Here is a 16,545-nt window from a genome sequence, read left to right as displayed (position 1 = left end):
ATATGAAAAACTTTCAGTTTAAATGCAAAGTTGTGTTATTGTAGTGCGAACCTGTACTTTTCTGTGAAACATTGTTTTCCCTCACCCACATAAAAGTAGTAGCCCTTAAGTTTTGAGAATTTAACATATGTTGGTTCGTGGATGAGGTGGGTTGGTATAACATGAAGCCATTTCAATAGGTGGTGGTGTGACAAGTGATCCAGGATTTAAGTGCCGACCCAAGAGTCCCGTTCTGCTAACCTGCTTTATATGATTTGAACAAAATGTTTCCACTTGTTGGCTTGGATGATAAGTATCTCGTTTGGTGGCGTGAGAAATATAAATTTCATTAACAAAGTTAAGTCACATCAATTGATAAGGAATAATGTTTATAAATTTTGCAAATTGTTTTAAAATTATTGAATATGAAAAACTTTCAGTTTAAATGCAAAGTTGTGTTATTGTAGTGCGAACCTGTACTTTTCTGTGAAACATTGTTTTCCCTCACCCACATAAAAGTAGTAGCCCTTAAGGTTTGAGAATTTAAGATATGTTGGTTCATGGATAAGGTGGATTGGTATAACATGAAGTCATTTCAATAGGTGGTGGTGTGACAAGTGATCCAGGATTCAAGTGTCAACCCAGGAGTCCCGTTCTGTTAAACTGCGTTATATGATTTGACCAAAATGTTTCCACTTGTTGGCTTGGATGATAAATATCTCGTTTGGTGGCGTGAGTAAATATAAATTTCATTAATAAAATTAACTCACACCAATTGATAAAGAATAATGTTTATAAATTTTGCAGATTATTTTAAACTTATTAAATATGAAAAACTTTCAGTTTAAGTACAAAGCTCTGTTATCGTAAGTGTGAACCTGTACTTTTTTGCAAAACATTATTTTCCCTCACCCACATAAAAGTAATAGCCCTTAAATTTTAAGAATTTAATATGTTTGGTTCGTGGATGAGGTGGGTTGGTATAACATGAACTCATTTCAATAGGTGGTGGTGTGACAAGTGATCTAGGATTTAAGTGTCAACCCAGGAGTCCCGTTCTGCTAACCTGCGTTATATGATTTGAACAAAATGTTTCCACTTGTTAACTTGGATGATAAGTATCCCGTTTGGTGGTGTGAGTAAATTATACACTTCATTAATTAAGTTAACTCACACCAATTGATAAGGAATAATATTTATAAATTTTTGAGATTGCTTATAATTTATTGGATATGAAAACTTCCAGTTTAATTGCAAAGTTCACCAATGTAGACCATAACAGAACGAAAAACATCAATCCTACTTCACCAATCTGGTCTTGAACAACACTGTTTTAAAAAAAATCCATACTTTATCATGTGTTAACCAAAAACAGAAATAAAAATGCCTCATTTCCACAAACATCAACGAATACAAAAATTTTGTTGCAGTGGGTAAACTCAACTTTTTCTGCTCCACCAATAGGGAAATGGCGAACACAGTCCGAAAGTATCTTCCAAAACGGGCGAACAAGAAATTTGTAGAATGAAGGAAAAAGAAAACTACGACCATAAAAGAAAAAGAAAATTACAGGGATGACAAACAATAAATTGCAAAAATGAAGGAAGAAAAAACTTAGAGGAAAGGGAGAAAACCAAACTTAGAAATGAAGAAACCACACACTGCTTTCCACTTCTCTCACCACTTCCATTCCGCTCTCTCTCCTTGCTTCTCTCACTTCTGTAACTCCACTCTCTCTCTCCTTGCTTCTCTCATTTCTGTAACTTCTTCAACCACCTTTTTTCTCTCTTACTCAACCATTCAATGTGGAAATGTGAAAAAAAAATTCAAAAATAAAATATCACTGCCACTTCAAGCAGTGAGATAAGTTATTAGAAAATGGTTGTTAACATATCATTTTCTTTTAAAAGTATAAGATTATTCAGCTAACTTTTTCAGAGAAATATACTTCTTACTCTTTAAGGTGCTATAATTGCAATGTTGAACACCACAAGTGTTGAAATTTTACTTTAAATATTGTAAAAATGTAGGTTTAATAAATTTAATCACTTTTCCACCTGATCTTCTGATGCTCTTTTTCCCATTTAAGATGAATCAAAATTGCTTTTCTCAAACACTAAATGCATAAGTGTATAACTGATCCAACCAAGGATCCACCAACTACAATAGCTAATAACATGTTTGGAAAGGCAAAATCTGACTTTCCAATCCTCTTCTCACATTGGATTGGTGTTTCATCAAGGTGAAATGATGAACCAAACACATCACAAACCATTAAGAAGGAAGTTATGTATAATTATAAACTGCATTTGGATCCTTCCTACCCAACACAAACAGCTGCACGAAAATGAGATTTACATCCAAAATTTTAAGAAAAGGGGTAGGTGAGGAATTTCTGTTCTTACAGAAGCAACTACGCAAGCACAACAGCAAATCAAGTTAGTGATGTTAGTGTGTCTTTCTAGATGTTACTGTGCAAAATGGACCTGTCTTTCTACACTGTACAAAACCAGTGCCTCAGAGAAAACCTGTAAATATCATATCTGTCAACAACTCTTAATCCACCGAGGAACTGGTTTCAGCAGTTTCATCCTCACTAAAGCTAGATGGCATCTCTGCTGCAGACCTACATGATCATGAATGATGGTATTAGGAAATGTTCTACATTCCATAAGTCAATAGCAAGTAGGATGAAAACTTTCAAGGTTTAAGTTATTATAAGCTTTAAGATTAATGTGTTAAACTCATGAACTATATATCCAGTTCAGTGAAAAGAGAAGGAGTGAGGCTAAGTGTATGGTTAGTTTTCAAATGGGTTAAGTATGTTTTTAATCCTTGATGCGAAATTGGAATTCGTTCCTGTTCGAGACTCTGATACATTTTGGTTCCCAAACTTTAAAAATGAATAGATATAGTCTTTTTAATCAAGTTACGTTAAATTTTTTTGACATGTCAAACACGTTTCATACTAGCATTTAAATTGCTTACAACCACACATTTTCACTTCACTGTTAACTGGGAAACATGTTTGACACGCTAAAAAAATTTAATATAATTGGATTAAAAGGACTATATCCATCCCCTTTAAAAGTTTAGAAACCAAAATATGAAGTTTCATAATGAATTTTAATTGTCAAAATTTAGGGACTAAAAACATATTTAACTCTTTTTAAATATTTCTTCAATAACCATCTCTTTCCACTTCTTAAATTCTCTTTTAGTGATTTTAAAATCTGGGGTGATAAGAACTGATTTTGGGAGAGGTGAAATTTTTTTAACTTTTATGCATAGTAGAATTGATCTTGGGGTGTTGTATTCAAATTATATCTTACTTATACTTTAAAAGCAGTTTGTTCCTAAAAGATAAACAACAAACGATTGTTTCTCAGAAACATGTTGAACCAGACATGTGCAGAAGTTATTCTTATCAACTCCACCCAAAAACTATAATGTTTAAGTTGTGAATATAAACACTTCATAATCTACTTACACTATTATCAGTCAAATCGGTTCTACAATAAACAGAAATGGACAGGAACATAAGATCACAGAATTTTAAGAGGACCAGGAGAAGCAAGTAATCAAAAAAAGAGAAAAAACAGAAGATATAAACAGCCACCTTTGAACTTTTCTTGGTTCCAGGTCAGAAACAGGTGTTTGTTTAACATCATATTGTTGAAATGGGTCAACTTTAGCTCGCTTTGCAACCTATGATGTTAATGTGAAAAAAAGGATAAGAAGTTAAGAACACAGAGTAAAGAAAAATATCATGTGCACTATCAAAGAATGAGAGGAGAAAATTGACAAGAAAATCATGTTACCAAAAATACAGATGCAGGAAGTTTATGCAATGCAACTAAAACTCACCATTTTTTCATTTGAAAGCACCTTAATTCCATCTGGATCATGATATTGTTTTTTTAACTTTCTATCGCCATTAAACTTCTCTTCCTGCAACAAATTAAACCAAACAAGCCTGTTAAGTCATTTGAAAGCAAAACAAATTGATGATTAAATAAAAAAAAAAAAACACAAAGAAATTGCAAGTGTATTCACAGACCTTGGCCATCCTTTTGGTAAGCCCTTTTTCTTCAGCATTCAAGTAAATTTGAGACTTGTGTACTAAATTTGAAGGCTTAGATTTTACATATTCACTCTTTTGTACATTCTTCAGATTGATGTTGTTGTAGAGATGTAACAGCGAATCTATCTGCTTAACTGCAACGGCATTTTCTTCATAGTGGTCACTGGGGTTGGAAGCAGAATCTGACCTCATCCCCTCAAAACCATGCTTAGTACCCATCCTATGGTTTTTAGCACCATTATAAGCAGATGCTTCCCCAGTAGAGTCTACATACAAATCCAGGGAAGAGTTCTTGTGAGGCAAATGATTGGTAAAACTGTGAAAACTTGCTCTTTGATTTATATGCTTGTGGGGTTTCTTATCCTGCAAATCAGGACCATGCAAAGAGCCAAAGTCACTTCCTTCCTTATGTGAATCTTGGGACCTTAATTTGGTAAAATATGAATCATATCTCTGCCAAACAAAAGGAAAAGAAAGTGAGAAACCAGGCATTAACAATTAAGCACTGATTTTACAGAAAACATCACTCATCCCAGGCTTGTATGATTTAACCTTAAAAGTCAAGTAAATGCCCAATTTATGATGCATGTATCTTATAATTTGAACAGATCATGCTCTACTAGGATAATGAAAGCAGAAGATGAATGCATTCAAAAGTTCAACTTACTGAGCCACTGGATTGCTTTTTCGCAGCAGAGACTTCTGGTGAATTTGGAAGAGCGGGATTTGCAGCATAGTATCCTTCTGCCATAGCATTCATCAGATTAGAAGGGTAAGATTCTCAATCTATTCTTCAAATGACCATATGCAAGCAGAAATTAGATTTAGAGTTATGAGAGTCAATAGAATGAAGACAATAAACCTTGAGACACAAGCTAATATAAAATCTATTAATTATCATTGAACCTGTTAATATTCATATTAAGAAGGCATTTCTTAAAAGTTCTCCAAAATATCTAAACATCCAGATCATAATCCATGACAAATAACCACAGGCTTGTACATTTTATTTTCTATTCAAAGAAAGAAGATACTTGAAGCTACTACCACCACCTAGGAAAGAAAACAATGTGATGTGTGCCAAATATCTTTCCCACTATCTTTGGTGAGCAACAACATCCCATTAACCCAAAACAGCAATTATATGGTTTCAACAAAAAAACCATTTTAGCCTTGCAAACCTAGTGAGAGTTGAAAAGAATGTGATAACTAAACACATATAGTACAACCTACCATTAGCTAGATCTGCAATTTGGCCTTCAAATGCCCCTGGAGGAATTGTATCAAACTCAACACTAAGTAATGGTCCATCTTCCTGAAAATGATTTCCTAATTGCTTTTTGACAGCAGTAATAGCAACATGTTCTATCTCTCCCTTCACTTTTAAATACCCTGATGGTTTATACCCCATGTTATTTGCACCCTTGGGATTTAACGGCGGAAGAGACCCGTTAGGCATCAAATGACTAGAAGGCTCCATGTCATACTGATCCTGTCCTTGAGGAAGCAATCGGTCTTGCAAAGATGAGCAACTCTCAGATGATGTGTTATCAGTTGCACTATCATTTTCTGCATAATGATGGTTGTTCCTTTGAGCATAGGTCATATCTGCAGCCGAAAATTCATGGTTATAGAGTCCATGACTCTCAACCTCTTTGGGATCCAGATATCTATAATCACCATGTTTAGTGCTTCCGCACGAATCCTGCACTAGACCACTGCCTCTGTCCTGGATAACACCACTTGAACGATCTTGTCGTCCATTAGCACCTACTTCATCATTCATCAACTTTTTATCTTTCAATCTTCTGTGGCAAAACCATCCAGATATTTGCTTTTCTGTCAACTCTAACTCTTCAGCAAGTTCTGATTTCATTTCCTCCGTGAGATATTTGTGATCTGAAAAAACAAATAGTGGAAAGGGAAATTCCTTGAGAATCATCATTCAGCAAGATGCATTAAAACCCAAATGACAGAAAAATATTAACGTACCATTATAAAAATTTTCCAATGCTGTAAGCTGCGCAGGTGTTTTGAGCCTTCTTTTCTTATTTTTCTCCATTGACAATTTATTTTCTTCTGATTGCATCTCAGTTGTTTCTGAGTACCAACAGAAAAGCATAAGTAGAGGAGTTAAGATGGAACAAATAACAACAGTTTGCAATAAAAAAATCACCATCAACAAAAAAGAAGAATCTAATGTTTTACCATCCACTTCAATTGAAAAAAATGTTATGAAATCAATCATACAGCTACATGCTTAACATCAATGAGTATATGAAGAAGAACGTATGCATGAACACATAAGAAGTCAAGTTTGAGATGGGAAATTTTCCCAAGACTGAAAAAACTGTTTTCCTTGAATCTTTGAGAGGGAAGATTCATATTTTGGTCAAATATGTATAAGGAAATGATTTCAAAAGAAGAAGAGGTTTATGAATTTCAGGAGCTTGTCACACGAGATCACTTGGAGCATGTAGTTGATGAATTTCATTTCTAACTGACAAGAAAAATTGTTTTATATGCATATAAATATAGAAACAGATCATAATCAGCCCTTTCTTTCTATCCTCACAATTTTGTCAGCAAATGACTTTTAAAAATTAAGAACTTACGTCCTGTATAAGTTAATATACATGCTTCATACTTGCATATTATTATAAAATAAAACTTAAGATTTAAAGAAAAAAAAACTTTAAAAATTAGAAAGAAAAAAAAAGTTGCAAAATTACCAGAATTTTGCAAAGGAACAAGTAGATCCAACCATAGGCATCATTTCATGACATTAACAAAGCAAACAAAAAGCCGTTCCTTATTGCACAAATCAAATATTAAATTCCAAAATATGAAAGAAATTCAACCAAATCCTAATTTCCTTTCACTTTGATTAACTATCCCAGAGCCCAATGACCCCAAATTTAAAACCCTGATGTCATATTAACCATCAAAACATCAACTACTCTATAATGCAAACAATTCACATCCAGGACCTAGATTCCAACAAAGGCATTCACTGCATGAATTAGAAACAATCTTGTAAAGAAAAATATCACATAAAAAAAACCCAAATCTCTGATAACACAATACCTTCCATGGTTTTGAGGAATTGTGGTGAATCTCCCTCTTCTCTGCAAGTTTTGGAGTCAAAGGTGTAAACTTTTTCACTAGGTTCTCAGAAAAATGAGACCCATTTGACAGAAACCAAAATAAAATGCAAAATTAATAAGTGGGTGTTTGTGATTCATTCAACCTGACCCTTAATTCACCTCAGGGAAAAGAAAAAAAAAAAGAAAGAGAGAGAAAGTAACTTCTGGGGAAAGTTGAAAGCCAATAGAGACAGCAGAACAATTTCCCTTTCTCTCTCTGCTTATTTCATTTGTTTCTTCCTCCAATCAGCTTTTACATTTTCTTTTTTTTACTTTCTGATTGAACAGAGAAATCAAGCTGTGTTTTCCCTTTTTCTAATTGTTAATTGAATTTAACTGTGCTTTGTTTTTCCCCAGAAAGAATGAACGCTGAAAGAAAAATATGCAGCTTTGCTCAAAATAATAAAATAAAATTAATAAATGGACATGTCGACATGATCTGGGAGGACAATGCGTTCTCATTTTCTTTTCATTTATAAAAAAATTATTGCATGCACTTTTTCTTTTTAGAGTCGTTCTTGAATCTTGATCCATAAGTCAAAGATTTTTCTTTTGTGTTTTCGATTAGAAAATTAATGATAATAAGTATCTAGTTTATTTTTGCAATTACCGTCCACGGTTTCGAATATGTATACATTTAATTCGACGGAAGTTTTAACATATACATCATGTTGATTGGGTACAAAGTCAAATTTATTTTGATGCTATTATCTTTTATAAAAGAATAGACTGACCTTAGAAATTGATTTTGTTGACTAACTTCATATTTTTCTTTAATCAAATTAATAAATTAATCTCAAATTTATGATTGAATTTAATTTGAAAGATTAAAACCAAATTTTAATTTTACAAATTAGACTAACAAAATTATTTACTTAGACGAAGGAAGACCGACCGAGATATCAAAGATAACTTACATTTTATGATGCACCGATACGATACCTGGATCAGATATGACACACATCCAGTACGTGATGAGATACGATACGCATTCGATACGTCGATAAATTTATTTTGAAAATAATAGGATACGATACATGATATATGTATATTTTTTAATGTATAATGATTCTTAAAAGCATGATAAATATATGATTGTTATTGTTTGAATTAAAATAAAATTCATATGTGATGCCGCTTGGCGAGACACGTGATGCTGCCTGACGTTGTATGCTTCCAAGGCTTCCTTGCACCTACTATCGTCTGACGGCTTGTCCCATGAGGCTAAGCACCATACCAGTAGCATAAATGCTACTGGTTTTTGGCACTTTAGAGAGGTTATAATGAACCTGATCACCCCACATGTAATCCAAAACACCAAAAATGCCTATTCAAATATGCTAACATGACTCAATCACACTTCACACACCATATGCATAATTAATCTGCAATTAAGATCTTAAATTTTTAACAAGAATCCATTACACGTATTCTTTGACCAAGTTAAAGCATGCCCTATTGATTTCTAACCAAAAATACAATTTGCACATAAAGTATATTCCCAAAACAGGAACTGTACACTGCCATTGACAAAGTAAAAACAACCCCTATTACACTTTTTTATTCCAATTAACACATGCTCAGCAAAATTTAGCACCAATATGAAATCGCATATCATACACGTGTCTCCTTCCCAATACCTTATGCCCAAATGATCATATCATGCACGAAAATCTAGATAAATCCCAAGAACACCCAAATTCCACCCAACACATCTAAAATGCGAACTGCACCATTTCATTGGCCTGTTACTTGGCGGCAGGATACGTATCGTCAAACAGTGCATAAAACCTGAGCAGAAGTTAAAGTTTTCCTACACTTGTGAAACCTAATTTTTCCCCAAGTCTCGATCGATTTAACCAATTGTATAGAATATCACATCAAATCACGAGTCCAACAAACATACACAACAAATTCAATTATACAATGGCCAAAGCACATAATGGAATCTGCACATCATGCTTCAAACCCATTCCCAACCCTATCATGAACCCCTCACATTGATGCACATATTCAATCATCAAGTTTATTATTACCAGTGACATTCATCAATAATTATACATCATCACACATTCTAAATACATAGGGAACTTGGCAATAACCTTAAAAATCGCAGAATCCACCAAAAATGCAGCAAAACAACTAATTCTAGCAACGTTGCCTTGCGGGCCTTCATAGTTGCTAAACGATTTCTGGGAAAAACCTAGAAAATGGGTTCAAATCAAATGCGTCGCATGAAGGGCCTTTAAAGCCACCAGGCGGTTTTTGAAAAAATCCAAAAACGTGAAACCAATGGAAAAATCGAACGAGAAAAGGCACCACAATCATACAACATGCCAAGAAAACATAACAATAACATAAACATATAGAGAAACTCCTCTAACATGGATTTCCTTGCTCCAAAAGCCCTTATAGAGTCTCTTCTTGATCTAGAATGACCTTCCTTTACTCTTACCAATACCCAGCTCCCAATCCTCTCTCAGGGTCATACCTAATGCTCTCAAAATCTCTCTAGTTGCTTTACCAATTTGCCCTTTTTTCTTTTCTCCTTAGGTTCTCTCTTCCTTCCAACCCATGGCAAAAAGAAATTGGACGAAACAGAAGTTATTTAGCATCGATCAAGGTTTGAACCCACGTGCACACAATCACTAAGCAAATGTACAACCATCAAGCCAATTCATGTTTTTTAACATTTCATGCACATCCATACTTATGACACCATGCCACGTGTTCATGCATGCACCCAAAATAAAACAAACAATTAAAATAACACACTAATGGCATACAATGACTCAAACCCAAGTCCCATCAACACATTCTTGTACTCTCAACCACATAAGCTAGTAATATTACTTGTCATAACTCTCCGCATTAATTACTATAAAGATCCTTTTACCCGTATTTATATTAAATAAATAAATAATTATTTATTTAATTTTACTAGGTCTTACAGTCTATTGCTGCCATTGTTGATGATGATGAGGGATCTCCACAAATAAACTATCTGATTGATTAGGGTTTGTAATCTTGTTGTCTTTCTTCTTTTGCTTTACATTTTGACTTAATTTGGTGTTAATTTGTACATTGGCTAATCTACTTTGAATAGCTTAAGAAGGGTATCTCTTTTGCCTATATGTTGTATGAGGTGAGTGTTGCATACATGTTTTGTATTTTGTTTGTCCTTGGTATGTTGCATCTTTGTCTGAACAAACATTTGTGGTATTGGTACTGCATGTATCTCATCATTTTGCATAGTTTTCACTTTTATTCCCTTATTTTACTAATGTCCAAAAATGGGGAGAAGTGTGTGTGCTGATTTATATGTGTGTTGCTAAGGTGCTAATCCAAGTATGTGTGTGATGTTGCGTGTGTGTACAATGTTAAGTTGTTATGCATTTTGCATGGTCTTTGATATCCTTACTGGGTTTTTTTTATACTTTTTCTTTGTGATATTCGTTTATGCCAAGTTCCAAATCAACTAATCTTGTGCTATATTGGTTACATGATGCTTTGATAAATCGCCTTTTTCTCCAACACTTTTTACATTTCAATATTTGAAAATTTATGATGAGAAAGTGATTATAGGTGTTAGGTTCTATGTTTCTTTTGGGGGAGTAACCACGCATCTAGCTTCTAGGATCAAGAATACTCTTTTATGATTGATTGTACTTTGAGCTAATATAATATAATTTGTTGTATTTGGTTTGCCCATTAAGTATATGATGTTCTTTTCTTGGTACTTGATTGATTAATTGTTCTTGTACTTTGATATTCTATTTTTTACCTATATGCATCTATTGCATTTTACTCTGATATCATATTATATGATTACATGCATTCCATAGTTATGACATTCTCTGCTTCCAATGGCCTCTTCATCACAATAAGGGGTTTCAAGTTAGGGGGAGCAACCCAAGGTTTTGAATGTTTTTGTAATGTTTTGGTTGGATTGATTGGATATATACTACATCATGTTTAGATATATACTTCATTATGATTAGCTATTTTCTGTATTCTTTTCTCTCCATTTTTATCCTTTTTTTATCATGTCCAAAGAGGGAGAAAGGTTTTGCTATTGTATGCAGGTTTGGCCATCATAAAAAAAGGGGAGATTGTTGTTACTATGTCAAAGAAGATCAAGTTGTTGTTTTTGATGATGTCCAAGTGATATGAAAGATGTTTTTATAATTAGGCCAAACTAGAACCCATTAGAATCTTAATCATGTGCATAATATATTATGAATCAATATGGTATGAAAGTTTGAAAGGTAGTTGAAAAACTGAACAATTAATCAATTAGGTCAATAATCTAATTGATTAAAAACCTAATCAACTAGGAAATTAATATAATCAATTATTTTTATCGGCACAACCTTTTAAGCCTAAAAACTAGCATTTTGTGTTATAGTTTTTTCTTTCTCTAAGCAATTAAATTTTGATTCTCTGAAAAAACACTGAAAGAAGGCTTTCTTGGAGCATTTTGGAAGATCCATTTGAAGTTCATCAAGATTGGTTTCAACATGGTATTGGCTTGGCATGATGAAGGAAAACCATAATTGAATAAAGATGTATTCAATCTGATTACTGAGTTGTAATTTTGTATACTGTGCTATGTTGCAATTCACTGTAAATGTGATTGTGTTTGAAGCAAGTGTGTGGTATAACCTTGCTTGTATGTTTTTCTTGTCTTAGAGTTAAGATTTGCTAAGTATTTTTGTAAATCTTTGATATATAGTGAAAAAGATCTCTAATTGTGGTTTGTTAGGGAAAACTAGATGTAAATTTTAAGGAATCAAACCAATATAAATTCTTTGTATGTGCGCTATCCCTTCTCCTCTCCAGTTTTGTCATAGTATAAACAATCCAATTATTAAGCATCTAATTACATTGTTTAAATTGCTTTAACAAGTCATTCCTTTAAAAATAGTTTCAATATTGTTAAAATTGGATAAAAATTGTCAAAACTAATTCAAATGGTTGCGAAAGATTAGTCTATTTGTTTTAATAATTAACTATATTATTAAGAAATAGTTTAAAATTCTAAACTTTAAAACATATATAAATAATAAGGAATAAAATAAAGAAACCTAATATATATATATATATATATATATATATATACTCACACACGTTCATATAAAATCATAAATATGAAAGTACAATGGAATACGATTTCTATATAAAAAGTATAAGTCTTATTTTTTAATACGATTTTTACTATTTTTTAGTGCGAAATCATGTTTCCTAAACACAACTTTACTTATTTACGTAATATTTTTATAATTAGTCTACATAGGAAAAATTACACTACTTTTGTAAAAAAAAAACCCGAATCGAAAGAGTTGAGAATAGACTTTTATTTTTCTGAAGATAAAGCAGAACACCAGGTGAGTCAATTCAAAAGCACAGAGTGCTCTCAAGTGCGACACAATAACACAATTTATCAAACTTTGTGTGAAGGTAACATTAATCACAAACACTTTGTCTTGATCACACACAACAACAAGGAAAATTGGAATCGCAAAATATGTCATTTGGAAAGTAACTAATCGTTGATGCTGAATATCTGATCAAAGAGGCTCTCGAGTTCCTTCAGATAATCCTCAAATACATCCACATCAACCTGGTGATTATCATCATCAAGCAAACATGTGACCTTAGTAATTGCAGTACTGATGTTTAACCTTTGTTGCAAGGAAAGCTTTGATCTGGTATACTTGTCCTTCAAAGCATTCGTCATCTTGTAAACGTAATCATGCAAAGAATTCATTGCCTTAGCCTTTCTAAGGAACTTCCTATCTTCGGCCTCATAAATTTTAGCTTCTTCAATCATTCTACTCATTTCTTCAGCTGATAGTCTTTCTCTGCTGTTGGTTATGCTAATCTGGTTTTTATTGCCCGTGGTTTGATCCTCGGCAGAAACAGACAGAGTACCATTCTCATCGATGACAAAGCACACAAGAACAGGAGAGCCACGGGGAGCTGGAGGAAAGGTTATACTAAAAAGCCCCAGCAAATTGTTGTTACTGGCTTTTGTTCTTTCACCCTCATAAACCTTAACTGAGGCACACGTTTGATTATCGTAAACTGTTGCATACACTTCTGTCTTTTTTACCGGAATTCTAGTATTCCTGGGAATCATTACACCCATGATATCTCCCGTTGTATATGTACCAAGTGAGAGTGGTGTTACATCCAACAGCACCAAGTCAGGAATATTCTGAATGTCTTCACACAACGAAGCAGCTTGAACAGCTGCACCGTAAGCAACAGCTTCGTCCGGGTGGATGCTCTTGCACAGATCCTTGCCGTTGAAGAAATCCTGCAATAGTTGCTGCACTTTAGGAATCCTAGAAGAGCCACCAACAAGTACAATATCATGCACACTGGTCTTGTCCATCTTAGCATCATTAAGACAGTTATCTACTGTCTCCAAACACTCTTGAAAGAGTCTCATATTGATTTCATCGAACTTTGCACGAGTGATTGAAGAACAGAAGTCAATGCCTTGAAATAAGGCATCTATCTCAATGTTTGTAGTCAATGTAGACGAGAGTGTTCTTTTTGCCCTTTCGCATGCAGTTCTCAACCTCCTCAGAGCTCTTGGGTTCCCATTAATGTCCACTCTGTATTTCCTTTTGATCTCCTCCATAAAATACTCCACCATTCTGTTATCAATGTCCTCTCCTCCAAGGTGAGTGTTTCCTGCAGTAACCTTAACTTGGAATACCTTATCCTTAACTGTGAGGATAGACACGTCAAAGGTACCACCACCAAGGTCAAATACTAAAAGATTTCGCTCTCCAACACTTCTGATTCCTTTGTCAAAACCATATGCAATAGCTGCAGCTGTGGGTTCATTGATTATCCGCATAACATTGAGGCCAGCAATGGTTCCTGCATCTACGGTAGCTTTACGCTGAGAGTCATTGAAATGAGCAGGCACAGTAACCACCGCATTTCTTACAGGTTTTCCCTGAAAAGTCTCTGCAATCTCCCTCATCTTTGAGAGAACCATAGATGATATTTCCTCGGCGGAAAGGTACTTTTGCTGACCCTTATAGTTAACTACAATCATGGGTTTGTCACCATCACCAGGAATGACCTTGAATGGCCACAACCTTTTATCTTTCTGAACAATGGGATCACTATACTTACGACCAATTAATCTCTTAGCATCTGCAGAAGTTATAAAAATTCTGTTCATACATAGACATTTTAAGGAAGACTGAAAAAAAAAAATAGAGAACTTACCAAACACAGTGTTCTCTGGATTGGTGGCAGCCTGGTTTTTAGCAGCATCACCTATCAATCTTTGTTTGTCATTGAAAGCAACAAAAGAAGGAGTGATGTTATTGCCTTGGTCATTGTGGATAATCTCCACTCGACCCTGCTGCTCCTGCCATACTGCAACACACGAGTACGTTGTTCCGAGGTCTATTCCCACAGCGCATCCCTCGTTCTTTCTTGCCATAATCTTTCAACTAAATAAAACAAAACAAAAACCGTTCAAGTCAGAAATGATAAGAGATACAATACAACAACAGCACTATCAATTAAGTCATAATAGTTGAAGCAGTTCACATTTACTTTATAAGACGAACCACTTTTTCGTTTATATCAGAAGACAGAAGTCACAAATGAGTCCTCCTAATTAAACACACTTTTTTTGTAATTGGATTTATACGTTTATGTTAAAATTAATATACAAGCATGCAAAAACATGAGTAACAGAACAAATCAGTCTCTACAATTACAATTACTAAAATTATGAGAAAATAATGATAATAGTTATAGTAATGATCCCTGAATTTGACATCTATCAATCAGTTTAGTAGGTACTAAAATTAACTGATATGCATGCAGCAAAAAGTGAAGGATACATGGACTCATAACTGGTATAGTGAAGCACTCAAGGACTAAGATTATGGTTTTGTAATTTTAGGGACCATATTCATTGTTGATTTGGTGGCTATCTTGGGTTAAGATCATTGATCATTGGAGTATCGGAGTGAAGAAATATTTGGAAAAAAACGGTGTTAGTTTTGTCTTTGAACTTGGATTCTTTGGTTAACTGCTTAGGATAAACATAAAACAGATATTATTTACCTGGAATGAATTGCTTGCACGAATAAGAAACTCAATAACAACTCTGAATCCTCCACAAAAGAATGTCCTTTCAATCTCCCTGTTTATTGCCTCAGAGGGTGGATTAGTCAAGTCAAGTACAATATAGTATACAATCCAACATAGACAATGTTCTTCATAAAAGATTAATAATGGAAAATTCAGTTTTATAATTATCTTCAATGGTGCATGAATCATCCACCAACTACAATTGACTATAATTTTCTGACTGAAATTGATCTTCTTATGATGGTATTTCATTTTTATCTATAACAATATATAAAAAGGATTTCCTCTTTTGTATTCACATTTTATATACTAATTCTACTCTTTATAATCTAATTATTTATTAAATTTTTTAAAATTAATGGTTATTTTTACCTATTTTTTATAAAACTGTTTATCTTTTTTTTTATTTATCAACCATTAATTTCTCTATTCATTTCACTTTATTTTTAATAAATATAAATTTATTTTATATATTAACTTAATAGTATATTTTATATATATATGCGCTAGTATTTATTAAAGGAGTTCCCACGTATAAGAGAAGGATAGAGGATGAACAGAACAAATATAAATTTAGAATGTGTACGTCTATTGGTTGTTTTCATTTGTTTTTAATGGTCAAACTGCTATTTTGTTTTCTAATATATGTTTTTATAATTTTAAACATTTCTTCAGAAAATGTTGTTGAAAATAAAATTTTAACAATGATTTAGAAAAATAGGAAATAAACTGAAAATAATATGATAAATTAATTTTAAGTATGACCAATATTATTTTATTTTTTGTTGATCTTATTATTTTTCGAAAGTGGTTGTAAAGAAAACTATCCAAATAGTTCGTTCCCAGGAGGTTTTGTCTCTACGACAAAGTTTGCTTCTTATAGTCAAAAATCAAACTCGCGTAGAAAAAAAACAACAATCTATAAGTATGTTAAAATTTGAGTTTGGATATAATGATTGTTGGAACCAAGAATACAAAATTAACACACAACTTAGGCATAGATACAAAAAGTATGCTCATGGTGAACATTGAATACCATTAAAATGAATGAAACAATTATACAAAACAATTATCACAAAACAATTTATACTCTGTTTGAATGACATTTTAAGATTAATTGTTTTCGGTGCTTGATTCGAGCCATACAAGGCTTTTCTTAGTTTCAAAACCATTTTTTGTTCCCTTTGCTTACAAATCCAA

General features: G+C 33.2%; 2 protein-coding genes across 3 annotated transcripts; both read right to left on the bottom strand.

The window, feature by feature from the left end:
- Positions 1 to 2,028: 2,028 nt before the first annotated feature.
- Positions 2,029 to 7,602, bottom strand: LOC114189135 (homeotic protein proboscipedia-like). Its single transcript, XM_028077842.1, has 8 exons — positions 7,151 to 7,602; positions 6,056 to 6,163; positions 5,297 to 5,962; positions 4,731 to 4,807; positions 4,040 to 4,516; positions 3,847 to 3,930; positions 3,599 to 3,687; positions 2,029 to 2,605 (listed from the first exon to the last, which is right to left on the bottom strand). The coding sequence occupies exons 1-8, from the start codon at positions 7,155 to 7,157 to the stop codon at positions 2,536 to 2,538; spliced, it is 1,578 nt and encodes a 525-aa protein (XP_027933643.1). The 5' UTR covers positions 7,158 to 7,602; the 3' UTR covers positions 2,029 to 2,535.
- Positions 7,603 to 12,551: 4,949 nt separating this feature from the next.
- LOC114186878 (probable mediator of RNA polymerase II transcription subunit 37c) lies at positions 12,552 to 15,476 on the bottom strand. 2 transcript variants are annotated; one of them, XM_028074939.1, is made up of 3 exons: positions 15,319 to 15,476; positions 14,464 to 14,693; positions 12,552 to 14,388 (listed from the first exon to the last, which is right to left on the bottom strand). In XM_028074939.1, the coding sequence occupies exons 2-3, from the start codon at positions 14,681 to 14,683 to the stop codon at positions 12,755 to 12,757; spliced, it is 1,854 nt and encodes a 617-aa protein (XP_027930740.1). In that variant the 5' UTR covers positions 14,684 to 14,693; positions 15,319 to 15,476; the 3' UTR covers positions 12,552 to 12,754. The 2 variants fall into 2 exon arrangements, with proteins under 2 accessions (XP_027930740.1, XP_027930741.1); XM_028074940.1 differs by lacking the exon at positions 15,319 to 15,476 and adding an exon at positions 15,106 to 15,308.
- Positions 15,477 to 16,545: the final 1,069 nt, after the last annotated feature.

The sequence above is a fragment of the Vigna unguiculata genome, chromosome 6 (genome assembly GCF_004118075.2).
Source record: "Vigna unguiculata cultivar IT97K-499-35 chromosome 6, ASM411807v1, whole genome shotgun sequence".
NCBI classification, from domain to species: domain Eukaryota; kingdom Viridiplantae; phylum Streptophyta; class Magnoliopsida; order Fabales; family Fabaceae; genus Vigna; species Vigna unguiculata.
The sequence above is the reverse complement of the archived record's forward strand: the minus strand, read 5'-3'. Positions and strand labels throughout refer to the sequence as shown.